The 16,124-nt window shown below is 43.4% G+C and overlaps 1 protein-coding gene across 2 annotated transcripts in view; it reads right to left on the bottom strand.

The window, feature by feature from the left end:
• Positions 1–210: 210 nt before the first annotated feature.
• FAS (Fas cell surface death receptor) overlaps positions 211–16,124 on the bottom strand; it is a 223,176-nt gene continuing 207,262 nt past the window's right edge. For both annotated transcript variants that reach the window (XM_085605713.1, XM_085605721.1), the window contains exon 11: positions 211–6,389. In XM_085605713.1, the coding sequence (XP_085461839.1) occupies positions 6,106–6,389 (284 nt within the window). In that variant the 3' untranslated portion in view covers positions 211–6,105. The remainder of the gene's footprint in view (positions 6,390–16,124) is intronic.

Genomic DNA, 16,124 nt, shown 5'->3' with positions numbered 1-16,124 from the left:
AAAGTTCCAAATTGACTTCAAATGTACACTTTTTCAAGCAAATCGACTTCAAATGTACACTTTTTCAAGCTGTTTTGTGCTAACATGACATAATAATATTTCTGTACAAACAATTATCTCAGTCAAAACACAGATCCCGTAGCAAAGCAGTTCACTGGTTTGAAATAAAACATTATTACTAATATTTAAGTAATAGAAAACGAGTACAACTTTTTACATTAAATATGTTTTTATAATGTGCATAAAAAAAGTATTTTTGTCAACATAGTGCATTGGAGCTCTAATATAGTCTATAAAGCTCTATATTGCCTATTCATCTAAACAGTTGTCCCATTTACTATAAACAATGTCTAGGTAATAAATATTTTACTTTGTAAACCGACATATGTTTTGAACATAGAGTCGATGAACTTTCTTTAAACAGTTACTAAAAAAAATAGAGTGTTTAACATTCAGCAAATATAATCAATGACATTAAAATCCAGTGGACAGCAACATTTGTTCTTAGGCGCATCTGAATTAAGACGAAAAGGCTGATAGACACTTCGTGAGTCTTTGAAATTCAAAAGTGAATTAAAATATGAACAGAGAACTTTAAGAAGGGGAGTGCAGAAGGACATTAAAGCAAACATGTACCGGATACATTAAAACCAAGATGTACTGTATACACATGGAGCATAAGTGAGGGTGGTCAAATACAAGGGCAGGTATAATAACAGAAAAGAACTGCAAAAAAGACTTTTGACAACAGCGACGAGGTAGCTTTGGATATACTCATTGTGTGGAGCAAGGTGCAGTGGCCAAATGATTAAAAAGACAGCAAGCCTCTCTATTTCATCATGGTAGAAAATGGCATAGAAAGGTACACAATGTTGGGTAATCCAGTTAAAGGATATTTTGTTGCTACACAGAACCAGGAAACTTTGCTCCAGTATTAGAGGGTGCTGCTGTAATGGCAACACCATAGACTGTTCAATATTGTGATTTAAATTGCCAGCAACCACAAAGTTGTATACAACAATTGCTGCTGCAAGAGAATACATGAACTAGTGACTGGCAGATACCAGTTGTTTCTGACAGTTAATCCTAGAATTATCAGACCAAGATGTACTACAACACAAAAGCTGGCAGTGACGGTATAACCGACTCAGTATTTTCCAACATACTTATCAACCCAGTTCCTCGTGAAAGCCTCAGTGTTAATGTTGTTTTGTGCATTTTATGCAAAATGTGATTCCACCAACACTGGTGTAAATATGCCTTTGTAGCACTTGTCACATAATCCTATATCTTCTAAATAATTTGACAGTTTTAAAAGAGTTTTACCACGGTGAAATGCTGTTCCTTATATTTGACCTTTTAAAGGTTAACTTCCCAACTTTCAGCTGCTGACTGATGCATTCAGTTGCCTAAAAAGAAGATAATGTCACCAAAATGTTGCTAGCATTCCTAACTGATAGACAGTGGAAAGGATGTTTCCCACAGCAATGACAAGCACTGGCAAAGCCAATATGTCTGGCTTTGATATGCATGTACATGAATTAGCCCGTTTAAGTAATACATATTGGCTTTGCTATAGTTTATCTATATAAAACTTCCCTTCTCTCGTGTAGCAGCTGTGCTCTCCATCGGAGCAGGAGTCAGTGCTGCGTTGACAGGCTTTCTTAGAGCCCTCTCAGAGCACCCTGGAATTCCTTTGTGACCAACCAGTGGGAAATAACTTTTATTTCCCATTGTTGCTATGTCATAGCAGTGAATACAGAGATTTAGAATCTGGTATTCACACAAGTGGCGCTCCGAGCCATACATAAGGTACAGAATTTGAGATTATTAACTGTGATAAACAGGGATATTTTTGCTTTCTGGGTACTGAGTGACATCAAAAATGCACACAAGTGAGGCTCAAGTTGTCATTCAGACCCCCGTGGTAAAAAATATCTCTGTTACTCAACAACAATATTATGATATATACGGGTTCCAAACCGTTTTACTATTGAGAATCAGTGTTTTGAAATATGACATTTCAAACAGAAAAAAACATAGACAATGTTAGTTTCTTCACTGTGATGCTCGTGACATGGTAATCAATATATTCACATGAGGGGAATACGCAAAATTGCTAAAGAGTAAGGGCCTGGTTTAGAGCTGGGTGGCAATGTGCAATCCTTCAATTTCTGGTAGCTCTAAGAATCAATTACATATTGTCATGGCTCTACTCAGATACCTCAATGGTCTTTAAAATATTACAGAATTAATTAACAGTTATTTCAACAGATCACGCAAGCTATTTTTTCATAATTTTAATGAGTAAAACTGAAAAAAAACACTTAGGTTTTGGAAAAAAGCGTATCCTCGAAGTTACTTAAATAATTTATTGCACTATTCCTAAAGTTGGTGGCTCAATTACATTTTTAGGGGAAGGAAGGTTTCATCTTCGACAGTACTGCTAACAGAATTAGCACAATTGATCACTGAATTGCACTTTATTTCTGTAGTTCTGTTTGCAGGGTGTTTTACCATAATATTGAAGTTTAAATATCAACCTTTTCTTCTATCGACTCCGCAATATCCTCTGCCAACATAACACGAAGGTAAGTAGATATGAAGTTAAGAATAATAAATCTAAATGCCCCTGTGTATGCTTAGCTTGAGGATATGCTGGTAATTCCTAAATTTGGAGTCGATATCTGGGGATAGATCAATATTTTTGACCTAGCTATATTGAGATCCAACTGTTTGCAGCTAAACTGAATCAGCAAGATAAGCAATTGGTGCCGACATGTGGTGTGAGTTGCAGGGCATGAAATTAGAACCATAAGGCTAAGTACTTTATCCATGTGAGGTCAATGCTAGTACCCTAAAACTGTAGTATTAGCTCCTGTCATTTGCAGTGCTTGGAGATGGCAAGAACGTTGGTATCGAGCTCTATAGAAAAGCAAGGTATTATCTGTATAATTAAGATCTGCCAGGCGACCAAGTTTGAAAATGTTGTGTAATTTTTTTTAATCTAAGTTAATATTAGATATTTTAAAAAGAACCACTTTCATAGGATTGAAAATGTAAAATAATAGTACTGTTTTTCAAAATATATATACACCAGAGAAAATGAGGCCTTTTAGGAGAACGACACTAGAGACTTAAACAAGCACTCGCAATGCCAGTACGTTTCACGCTTGTATGATGTGTGGATCAGGTGAGTGCACTTCTTACAAATGTCAAACCTATTGTATTTGCATGTGCTTGTTTATCCAGCAGTACTGGGGCGAAATCAAAGACAAAAACATCTGGAAAACAAAAATCTATGCTACAGATGAGAAACACTGGCAAATCCAACAGGTCAAGACTTTAAGACGTTAACATCTGGAAACCACATTTGTGCATGCGTATAATATGCATTTGTTAGCTTTTTAAAGCTAGACCTATTGACTTTGACAAAGCTTTTTTTTTCTCATCAAAACATAGGGAGAGGAACAATAGATAAAAGACAGATGAAGAAAACAATATCTAAATTCATACAGGCAAAAAGCGACAGGAAATAAACATAAAAGTAAAAGTAAATGGGAAAGACACAGGGAAACAAGCATTGGCATAGCCAATGGGTCTCGAAATTTGGGACGTTACAAGTATTTAGTTATGCAGCACAATATCCTTGGTGCAACAGCAACTGTTGCATGGCAAAACACTTATAAGGTCCCAAAGGCGAGACCTATTGGCTATGTCAATGCTTGTTGCTGTTTTTGTGGTACTGCAATATATAGGGATGTTATTTGTTACAGTTTGGATTAGATCATTGATGACACTATAGTTCATAGGATCACGATGTCTCCAGTGACAACTTCTTGCTGCCCAGGTCGTACCGAGGGATTCTTTTCCGGTGGTTCTGGTGTCCTGATTGAGCCGAATGTCCTGCTGCAGTTGTCTCCTCCCTTTGTGTGTGTGGTTGTGGTTGTATGTGTGGTTGTGTGTGGTTGTGGGTGTGGGTGTGGTTGGGGGTAGTTGTGTGTGTGGTTGTGGGTGTGGTTGCGGTTGTGTGTGTGTGGTTGTGTCTGTGGCTGTGTGGTTGGTTGTGGTTGGTTGTGTTTGTGGTTGTGTGTGTGTGTGTGTGGTTGTGTGTGAGTGTGGTTGTGTGTGTTTGTGTGTGTGTGGTTGTGTGTGTATGTGTTGTTGTGTATGTGGTTGTGTGTGTGTGTGGTTGAGTGTGTGTGTGGTTGTGTGTGTGTGTGTTTGTGTGTGGTTGTGTGTGGTTGTGTGTGTGTGTGTGGATGTGTGTGGTTTTGTACGTGGTTGTGTGTGTAGTTGTGTGTGTGTGGTTGTGTGTGCTTGTGTGTGTGTGGTTGTGTGTGTGTGTGGTTGTGTGTGTGTTTGTGTGTGTGGTTGTGTGTGTTGTGTGTGTGGTTGTGTGGTTGTGTGTGTGTGTGGTTGTGTGTGGTTGTGTGCGTGTGGTTGTATGTGTGGTTGTGTGTGTGTGTGGTTGTGTGTGACAGTAATACTAAAAGCATCTCAAAATAAAGGAACACAAACATCGAGTTTGGAGGGAGAGAAAGCATGTTGTAAGTCAAACAGGCACAGCAAAGCATTGACACAACAACAAAAACAAAACAAGATCACTTAGCGAAGACTGAGTGCTGATAATGGATACACACAGCCCATCATCTTAAGAGTTCGATTGCTACCAATGTGCACTCAAACCTGCCCCCTCCTTGTGAGTTGCACCCCATATTTCATGAGTTATAACTGCTGCACCCACCATAGCGCTTTGAGATCTAAAGCGCAACATAGGTCTAATCGACTAAGCAGTCGCCAACATGCTGTGCTTTTAAAGAGAATGTGGCAAAAGTTTCCAGCTTCCTCATTATGTCCTCATGAAAACGCCAACGAAAGGACTCCCTGGATGGTTCAACGGACATGAAGCAGCCGCTGCGATCAGAAATAAACACTGTGAACATTGTCCAGTTTTACGGTAACATTTCCTTAATGTTCCTTAAGTCACAAAACAGTAATACTAAAAGCATCTCAAAATAAAGGAACACAAACATCGAGTTTGCACCCACTGGGAGAATCCCAAACGCTTGTAAGCGCGAAGGCGGGGGGGGGGGGGGGGCAGAGGCAGGGAGCAAGCAAGAGGAAAGACAGATGGCGCTGAAGGCTGGCGGTTCGTGCGTGCACGCTCGCGTGAATGCAAGCGTGTTGCCAGCCAGCAGCACTTTGAAAACTCACCTACAAAAGTCTCTCCGAGCAGCGCATGCATGCTGACTCAGCGAGACCTAAAAACAATGGGGAACACAGACCAGGAAAACATCCGCACGAGTCCTGACTAAAAAACTGAAAAAAGTAAACAAAAATAGACAATAAAAAAAATAAAAGGACAGAAAGGATTGCTTTCTGTATACATGCGTGAGATAAATACTTTAACAATGTGTGATGATTCAACACGTAAAACAGTTCCTCGTGCATTTAAATGCAAGCACACCATAAGAAGCTTAATGATACACCAAACAGCATCTAGCATGAGATCAGAGAGGAATACTCCTCTGGGCGGAGCAAAAGCACGATGTTTCTTATAGTTTAAAGATTTGGGAATAATAAGTCGTGCACTGTCAGGCTAGACATAAAAAGCACGTTGCTAATATCAGATGCGCAATAGTCGCTCAAGCATGCCAATGGTGGCGGAAGCACACTTCAGATGCGCAATAGTCCCTCAAGCATGCCAATGATGGCGGAAGCACACTTCAGATGCGCAATAGTCCCTCAAGCATGCCAATGGTGGCGGAAGCACACTTCAGATGTGCAATAGTCCCTCAAGCATGCCAATGGAGGTGGAAGCACACTTCAGATGCGCAATAGTCCCTCAAGCATGCCAATGGTGGCGGAAGCACACAGCCCAACAGACAACAGAAAAACGGGAGCCTAAAATACTCCTGTGGACTAATTGAAGGGGCTGGGCCAATGACCCTAACAGCAAGTATGGATTACAACATGTTAGCCGGGTGCACGTGGCATCTCAAAGAGTCTGCTGACAGTCTATAAAGTCTTAACCTTCACACGCGTCATTCTTCATCCCCATTGCTGTTGTTATTAGCAGCATGAAATGTTGGTCCACTGTTCCTAATTGCTAGCCTCTGTTATTTGTTGAAAAATCTTTTCTGCAGATGATCGGCATTGAATGTTTACTAGGGTCGTGATCAGTGTAGCAAAGGCACCAGGTTTTCCATGCATTTCATACCACTTCCTCACCAACTGTATTTTTTGTTCATTTGTTTGCGAAAAGTTATCCATTTTTATTTGTTCTATGATTGGTTCTGTTAAACCATTTTTCCTGACAAACGATAGCGTGGTGTCCACGTCCAGGATTTCTGCTATGTTTGCAAAGTGTTTTGTAAGATCAACATCTACAAAAACAGAAAATAACTTTTAGAACCACTGCAAGTATTTTAGTTCACAATGCTATCGTATTTAACAGTAGATGCAAAGACATTTAGAACAAATAAAAGAGTGATATACAATGTGTTTCATAGTTCAGTGAATAGTAGGGCCACTACTACGTTCAGGGAGTGTTCAAAATACAAGTACATAAATATGTTATAATGTAAATTAAATATATTCCTTACCATCCACCCCAACTAAAACAGTTGATTGAACCTAAACATTACAAGCGTTGGTTAACAAACTAATACCAAAAAATCTCCTTTAACACGTATTTTATTGGGAGGATTTATGCAAATTAATCATGCTGAATGAGCATTACCATACTCAGAGTGCAAAACCAGACACAGGGATGTTTGGGTCAAAATGAATACCTTTTGAGATACTAGGGATTTGGAAGAGGAAGAAAAAAGAAAACTATGTCTGTATTTAAGATTCAAGGTTACTAATTTAAAGAAGGATGTTGCTGGGATACTGCTTCCATTTTAAAAGGATATTGTCGCAACTTTAACAGCGTTACATACATATGAAAGAACCTACAGGCTGAAAATGTGCGTTATGACTTGAAATGGACTTATAAAGCATAACCCATTGATGCATCAGAGAGGCCCATTGTTGTTGTAAGAGGGAAAGGGAAATTGACATGCAGATCTGTATTTTCTGAGTTATATCTCATCATTCAAGAAGTGCTTTTAGTGAGATGTGGTCAGTCAGGGGCAAAAAGATACTTGGTACAGTATTTATGGGGTAAAGAGTTTGTTCTCTGTACTAATTTCAATTCTCTGGTGGAAGCTTTCATGATCAAAGGCCACATAGGATAGCCAGGTTTGTTTGAGGAGTATCCCAAGAATGAATGTACTTACTTAAACCTTTGGAGGTGTTTTAATAGAAGAGGATTCAAATGGAAAATAGCTATGGAAGAGGTAGCAGTTCTGGGAAACGTGAAGAAGTATATTGGTGGCTGGTGGATCAGCGCTTAATTTGTAAAAGAATGAGCGGCGGTGCTCGAAGCCCAACTCAGAAGCCTGCGGATGGTGCTATAAAATGTTGGGGCTCTTTAATCCACTACCAGGTACTGCCACTCCTTTATTGCACTTTGCCAGTCCATGATGAGTGGCAATGATGAAAAATGTCTCATAAAGAGTTTGAGCAATGGTCTTAGCTGATGGTATTCATTTCAAAGGCTGAAAATGGGCCAGTGTTGGACTTGGCATCTTTTGGCGTGTTTCCCCTGAGTTTTTGCTTTCTGACCTCCCGGTTTTGACTCTATGCTGGCTTAGTGTTTCTGCGCACTTTTCTCACTGCTGATCAGTGGTAAAGTGCAAGTGCTCCTGTGGTAAAATGTGTTGTGGATTGGTGTTTCCATAATTGGCCTGTATGATTTATGTGTCAGGCCCTAGTAAAGTGCACTGCGTGTGCCAGGGCCTATAAGTCAAATGCTGTTGGTGGACTGCAGCACTGGATTGTGCCACCCACCCAAACAGTCCGTAAATGTAACTCCCGCCTGCCATTGCAGAGCCTGTGTGGGGTCTGGTACTGCCATGTCAATATAAGTATTGGGGCCCAGACCCCTGAACTTTAGAACTATTTTGGACCAAGAAGACTGCCAAGAAGAAGAGCTGGAGAAGCTGTGAGGAGGAACTGCCACATTGCTGTATGCTTTGTTGTGTTGGCCTGCAGTGGCTGCTTCTATATTGGGCAGTGAAAGGACTTGACTAAACCTTCTGCAATCTACTTTTCTGAGTTTCTCAAAGGGCTTGAGGTAGAGCTTGCCCCCTGTTCAAGGACCAGCAAAGACTTCAAGCTCTTCTCCCCTCAGCACTGGGAACTGTGTGTTTTGTGCTGCAACAGAATAAAAAACAACCAGAAGAAAAAGCAACCCCGACGACGTTGCGCTGCCGACTCTGTGTCCTTACGGCACCACAGAGGGCACCACTGCAACGCAACACTGGTCTCACTGATGACGACTGCTGACGCCGCCACCGAGCCGCTGCTCGCATTGCGACCTGTGGACACCGCACTTCCCACCGCCTCGCTTCACGACGACCGACGCCTTGGTATCCTCGACGACGACGCTCCATGCCGAAATCTATGCTGCTGCTTGCACCGTGGTTCGAGGGCTCCACCTGTAAAGTTACACAACGCACTGCCCTCATCCTGCACTGCAGCCTTGGCCTACTGATGCTCGCACCGCAACCTGAGGGCACCGCATGCCGCACCACTGTACTTCGCACCACAGCACCCGACGCCAGAGCTCCAGACTTCAACAGAGAGGAGTTCGATCTGCAACGCGTGTGACTTCGAGGGCCCGACGACTCCTGCACCGACCTCTGGAACCGATGCCTGCGGACGCTGTGCTTTCGGAAGCTCAGAGAGGTTGCCTACACCCTGCATTTCTAAAAGGTACTGTTTGCAGGTCTTCCCGACACCGTAGCTGGCCTGCGACGTCACGGTCAGCCAGAACTGTTTGGGTTTGTTTGCTCACAACGCCATGATAGCCCCAGACGGAGCTATTGACATCAAGGAACTGTTTATCAAGCATCTTTTGATAACTGAAGATTTTTAAATACGGTATTGTGGATTTTTATCGTTTTTGTTCTTGTCTTAAGAATATAAAAATATTGGATATTTCTCTAAACTGGTGTGGTGTCCTTTTGTAGTGCTTACACTGTCTTACTGTTGGTTATGTGCAAATGCTTTACACATTGCCTCTAAGATAAGCCTGACTGCTCGTGCCAAGCTATAAAGGGGGTTAGCAGGGGTTATTTCAGGAGTGTAACTCCCGTATCCTGACTAGGAAGAAGGGTCCCTATTTGGACAGAGGTACCTACCTCTGCCAACTAGAGACCCCCATTTCTAACAGCCATCTTGGTAAAGGCATCCACAGTGACCATTATCAAACTATAACCATCAGAAGGTGGAAGACTTAAAATAAAATCAGTGGAGATGGAATGTCACGGTTCATGGGGAGCTAGTAATGGCAAGAGATACCCAAAAGGTTTAGCATGTAGTGTTTCGTTCTTGGCACAAACTGGGCAAGCAGTCACTTACTGTCCCACATCTGTCCAAACTCAAGGCCACCAAAACGACTGGAGAATCAGATCCAATGTAACCTTGACACGCTAAGGCTTGCAGTCGATGACACATCTGGAAAACTTCAACCCTAAATTCTTTAGATGATATAAATAAGGGTTGATCCACAAAATACAGTCTGATTTTCTTGGTTAGAGAGAGAGCCTTCATTTTTTTAACCTTAACTTCTGAAGAGCAAATTGTGACTCTCTCAAAGAAGGATTTAGCTAACCCGATTATTTGCAAACATTGTATCAAATTTTGTTTGAAGCTGAAAGGGTTATCAGGATATCTTCGGGACAATGATTCAGCCAAAATGTTTTTGGTGCTTGGTATACAAGTAATCATACTGACTAAAGAAGCAGGTCCATCTGGCTTGACGGACTGCTTCTAAATTGGCACTGTAGATTGCAATGGACAATTCGGATTTCAAAGGTTTCAGCGGAAAATAAATAGTGGCTCCATTTAGTGCAGGAAAGTTTCATGGCTAATAATACTTGTTCTAAGACTAAATAGTGCCTTTCACAATCTGCCAAAATACGAGATACGGTTAATCTCAGATCATTCCCTGTTACTGATGTCTATTACAATATTGCAGGACAGAACATGTCTACTCTTCTGGAGGCTTAGGTCAAAAGACCTAACAGATTGGACTTTTGAGCCACATACACAAATGTCCACCACTCATTTATTTCAGTAAAATGGGTGAACAGCAAGTAGTAGAGCCACTGAGTGGGAGACCTTCAAGGATGCATTAAAGGGGAAGTGCATTTCCCAGATCTATGGTACAAAAACACAACTAGAGTGTGAATTGAAAGACAAGAATTGGGCAAAAATTTGTAAAGTGCAGCGGTGTAAGCCCCCGGCAAGATGACGCATCAGAATGAGGTAAAAAGACAAATGGAAGAAGCCTGGGCTATGCTGGAAAAGGATGCATGTCCAGCATATAGACAGGGGTTGCAGACAGATGGCATTAAAAAGCCCCTATCTCACAGACTGAAACAGGCGAAGAACTGGTGACTCAAACAATTAATGACTAATTCATTGCCAAGTTATTTAGTATTTATAAGCAACCATACAGAGAGAATGAAGTAAGAATAGTTGAACATCATAACCAGCAAACCTAAGTGAACAGAGGAACAAAGAGAAGATCTAGAGGCCTCACATACCAGGTAGGAATATTAGATGCGATAAAAGAGATGCAAATGTGTAAGGTTCCAGAAAGTGATGACATCTCAAGAAATATGTAACAAAAGGTTACTGGTACCATGGTAGACAAATTATTTGAAGTGTATTAGAAAGTGAGGCAAGTAAACTGCTTACAGCATCTATGAGGTAAGCATTGATCACTTTAATTCCTAAAGCAGATGCAGAGAATACAGAGATGCCACCTTACCGCTCACTCTCGATGCTAAACGCAAATAAAAAGATTTTGAACAGGCATGAGTCAACAACCTGGCTTGGCAGTTCGGGCTGGACTGTTCCCATGAGGCACAGGGTCAAGACTGATTTGCATATGGCCAGGTCTGAACTGGAATGGCATGGTGAGCAAAAAAACGATGGATTTAGGCCCAGATCTCTGTACTGGGGTGAATGTATGACATTGTTCTGCATTCTGTCCATCAATTGTTGTTTTTGCATTTGTCACCCCGAGTGGGAAGGGTATGCTCAGACGTGAGTCCCGTGCTCTCCATGCCACTGGAATCAAGCTATCCTGGCTGATGAGGGCTGAAAGCCCGAAACCGGTCCTAGGATGCTTGTTTCCAGTCCAGGGAGGACCTGGCTTGGCAGTTCGGGCTGGACTGTTCCCATGAGGCACAGGGTCAAGACTGATTTGCATATGGCCAGGTCTGAACTGGAATGGCATGGTGAGCAAAAAAACGATGGATTTAGGCCCAGATCTCTGTACTGGGGTGAATGTATGACATTGTTCTGCATTCTGTCCATCAATTGTTGTTTTTGCATTTGTCACCCCGAGTGGGAAGGGTATGCTCAGACGTGAGTCCCGTGCTCTCCATGCCACTGGAATCAAGCTATCCTGGCTGATGAGGGCTGAAAGCCCGAAACCGGTCCTAGGATGCTTGTTTCCAGTCCAGGGAGGACCTGGCTTGGCAGTTCGGGCTGGACTGTTCCCATGAGGCACAGGGTCAAGACTGATTTGCATATGGCCAGGTCTGAACTGGAATGGCATGGTGAGCAAAAAAACGATGGATTTAGGCCCAGATCTCTGTACTGGGGTGAATGTATGACATTGTTCTGCATTCTGTCCATCAATTGTTGTTTTTGCATTTGTCACCCCGAGTGGGAAGGGTATGCTCAGACGTGAGTCCCGTGCTCTCCATGCCACTGGAATCAAGCTATCCTGGCTGATGAGGGCTGAAAGCCCGAAACCGGTCCTAGGATGCTTGTTTCCAGTCCAGGGAGGACCTGGCTTGGCAGTTCGGGCTGGACTGTTCCCATGAGGCACAGGGTCAAGACTGATTTGCATATGGCCAGGTCTGAACTGGAATGGCATGGTGAGCAAAAAAACGATGGATTTAGGCCCAGATCTCTGTACTGGGGTGAATGTATGACATTGTTCTGCATTCTGTCCATCAATTGTTGTTTTTGCATTTGTCACCCCGAGTGGGAAGGGTATGCTCAGACGTGAGTCCCGTGCTCTCCATGCCACTGGAATCAAGCTATCCTGGCTGATGAGGGCTGAAAGCCCGAAACCGGTCCTAGGATGCTTGTTTCCAGTCCAGGGAGGACCTGGCTTGGCAGTTCGGGCTGGACTGTTCCCATGAGGCACAGGGTCAAGACTGATTTGCATATGGCCAGGTCTGAACTGGAATGGCATGGTGAGCAAAAAAACGATGGATTTAGGCCCAGATCTCTGTACTGGGGTGAATGTATGACATTGTTCTGCATTCTGTCCATCAATTGTTGTTTTTGCATTTGTCACCCCGAGTGGGAAGGGTATGCTCAGACGTGAGTCCCGTGCTCTCCATGCCACTGGAATCAAGCTATCCTGGCTGATGAGGGCTGAAAGCCCGAAACCGGTCCTAGGATGCTTGTTTCCAGTCCAGGGAGGACCTGGCTTGGCAGTTCGGGCTGGACTGTTCCCATGAGGCACAGGGTCAAGACTGATTTGCATATGGCCAGGTCTGAACTGGAATGGCATGGTGAGCAAAAAAACGATGGATTTAGGCCCAGATCTCTGTACTGGGGTGAATGTATGACATTGTTCTGCATTCTGTCCATCAATTGTTGTTTTTGCATTTGTCACCCCGAGTGGGAAGGGTATGCTCAGACGTGAGTCCCGTGCTCTCCATGCCACTGGAATCAAGCTATCCTGGCTGATGAGGGCTGAAAGCCCGAAACCGGTCCTAGGATGCTTGTTTCCAGTCCAGGGAGGACCTGGCTTGGCAGTTCGGGCTGGACTGTTCCCATGAGGCACAGGGTCAAGACTGATTTGCATATGGCCAGGTCTGAACTGGAATGGCATGGTGAGCAAAAAAACGATGGATTTAGGCCCAGATCTCTGTACTGGGGTGAATGTATGACATTGTTCTGCATTCTGTCCATCAATTGTTGTTTTTGCATGAGTCAACAAGCCACTGAGGGTTGTTGATAGATAATTGCGCACAGATCAGTGTGGATGCATGCCAGAGAGAAATACAATATAGACTCTGAGACAGGTGGAGATAATATGGATTCATAAGTGCTATCTGTGATGACTGGTGCCTTGGTCGCCCTTGGAACTGAACATGCGTTTGATGCAGTTAGCTGGGGCAACAGGTGGGTGGTACTAGAAAAAATTGGTTTTGGGCCAACCTTCTTGACCTGGGTAAGATTTATTACACACCCAACCAACGGCCAGAATGCGTACTTGTGAAATCACCTCTGACAGCTGGATGCTAGGAAAAGGTATTAACAAGGCTGACCCTCTTTCTTCATTACTAATTCACTCTTGTGATGAAGTTGATGGAGTAAATTATGAGCAGGACTGGTTAAGCAGGATAGGGAACAACAAGCATACAGTGTTTGTGTAAGCTGATATCTTCTTTGGTGTACCTAGATGAGCCCCTGTGCTCTATCCTAGTCTTCCTGCAGGGCTTGATATATTTTGGGCAGCATCTAGATTGTACAATAACTGGAACATATCCAAATTATTTACAGTGCAAGTGCTCAGGAAAGCTGCGTCGTCTGCCTAACCAAGGTTAAATATACAATGGCAATTTGTAAGTCTCAGACACTTAGGCATTAGTGTCAACTCACACCCTGAAACTGCTCAATGCGCGCCTAAATATGAAGAGCTCTGAGTGGCCTTCGCAAATCTACAAAGTTCCAGAATATACTCCCATTGCACTTTCACAGGGAACACTGCATGAAAATCTTGTCACAAAAAATGACTCCTATATTGGTCATCAGGTAGCCAATGTATGAGAAAAAAGTACTTAATAAGGTCCTGTGACGGTCCCCATTCACACTGGCTGTCAATACTTAAGTCCTTTAAGAATATGAGCAGCAAAAGGTTTGTAGCAGAGTGATGGATAGGCAGATGCAAGATGATTGGTGGCTTCTAAATAACAATAGATTATATACATAAGATGACTGCGGGTTGGTGGAGGACAGTATTTACAGTATGTGGAGATGATGAATATGGTTCAATAAACTTGGATAACACTCCAGATGCCCCAGAGGCACAGACACACTGACAATAATCCTTGATTCAGATGGATGTAGAAAATCAGTCACCAACCTTATTCCTCAGTAAGAAAGGACAAAACAAGAAGAAGCAACTAGAGCCTGAGAATACTGGTCAGTAGAGAGTCCTGGAGAATTGATTTAAGAAGAATGGAAAAACCTGTAGACACGAGAAACAGATGTGGTAGCTTGGTGCAGAGTAGTCAGGCTTAACTTAGAGGAAATGTGATGTGTAAAGTATTTATGCAGCATTTCAAACAGTGATAAAGTGGAAACACCACACATGAAAATCCCATTTCAATTTAGAAAAATAGAGCAACATTTAATAAATCGATCAAGACCAAAACAGCAAAGCAACCGGAGGTATATAGAATTACCCCCAGGCGTCAGACTGGATCCGGAGAAACATTTTCGTAGCAGTACCCTTCTGCGTCGGAGGGTGGCGTTGGTCGACTCGGCGTCCGTCGGTGGTGTCGTGTTCGCCGGAATGACGTAGTGGTGTCTACTTAGACACTGCCTCTGCACGCTGACATCAGTTCTGACACGACTTTCCACGCCAGAAGCTCAGAGCCATGCAAGACACTGACCACTGGTACACAAAACTAGGGCCCTGTAAGGGAGTCCCTAACCCTAGAAGTCAGTTCGCAGAACGTGGAGGATGGGCTGTAAGGAATCTATAACTAATGTATGTCTCTTACAGATAGATCGTTACCGAAGGTAAGTAACCTGCTCATCTGAAAGAGACCATCAGTTATAGATTCCTTACCTTAGAATAGATACCCAAGCAATACCAACCCCGGAGGTGTGCCTGCAAACTAAGTTCACACCAGGAAGTTCTGGAGAACAGAACAGCCGATAAAATCCATCTCTCCAGCCTTGGCTGTCCAGGGAGTAATGCTTGGTGAACATGTGCAAGGATGCCCGCGTGGCTGCCTGACAGATGTCAAGTAAGGGAACTCCACGTCCCAAAGCAGTAGTGGCTACCGTCACCCTGGTAGAGTGGGCGCGCAGTCCTACTGGAGGTTCCTTCTTAGCCAAAGAATAGCAGATCTTAATGCATAGAACAACCCATCCAGAGATGGTACGCTTGTGCACTGCCCGACCTTTCTTGGCGCCCACATAACCCACAAAGAGTTAATCGTCCGGCCAGAAGTCTTTTGTGAGGTCAAGGTAGAAAGACAGTGCACGTTTGGGTCCAGACGGTGGAGTCTCTACTCCTCTTTGGAAGAGTGCAGAGACGGGAAAAAGGTGGGCAATGTGATGGTCTGTTCTATGTGGAAAGAGGTAACCACTTTGGGCAGAAAAGAGGGCCTAGTACGGAGGACCACTTTGTCCGGATGAACATAAAGCAAGGGAGGTTTAGAAGATAGAGCCTGGAGCAGAGGTGATGGCAAGCAGGAAAGCAGTCTTCAAAGTCAGGAGATGAAGAGGGTAATTATGTAGTGTCTCAAAGGGAGCACACTTTAGATAAGTGAGGACAAGATACAAGTCCCACTGTGGCATTACGAAAGGAGAAGGAGGAAAGAGATGAGTAATGCCCTTCAGAAATCTATTTACAATAGGGGACTTGAAAAGAGAAGGCTGATCAGGAAGTCGAAGAAAGGCCGAAAGATAGCCTTTAAGAGTGCCCAGAGCAGAGTCCTGCTGGGCCAAAGAAAGAAGGAAGAGGAGAACCTCTGAAAGAGAGGCAGAAAGAGGATCCACAGCCTTTGCTGCGCACCATGCCACAACTTTGTTCCATCTACATCTTATACCATTTTAGTGGAGGGACGCCTGGCTGCCAAGATGACATTGCAGACTTCGGGAGGAAGGTCGAAAACTGTCAACTGTCGACGCTCAATCTCCACACAAAAAGGTGGGGGCTGGACAGGTTCAGGTGGAGGACCGTCCACTGCTGCTGCAACAGAAGATCCTCCCGAAGAGGCAGTCTGATCTGAGGA

Source organism: Triturus cristatus, chromosome 1_2, assembly GCF_964204655.1.
Source record: "Triturus cristatus chromosome 1_2, aTriCri1.1, whole genome shotgun sequence".
Lineage (NCBI taxonomy): Eukaryota > Metazoa > Chordata > Amphibia > Caudata > Salamandridae > Triturus > Triturus cristatus.
The sequence above is the reverse complement of the archived record's forward strand: the minus strand, read 5'-3'. Positions and strand labels throughout refer to the sequence as shown.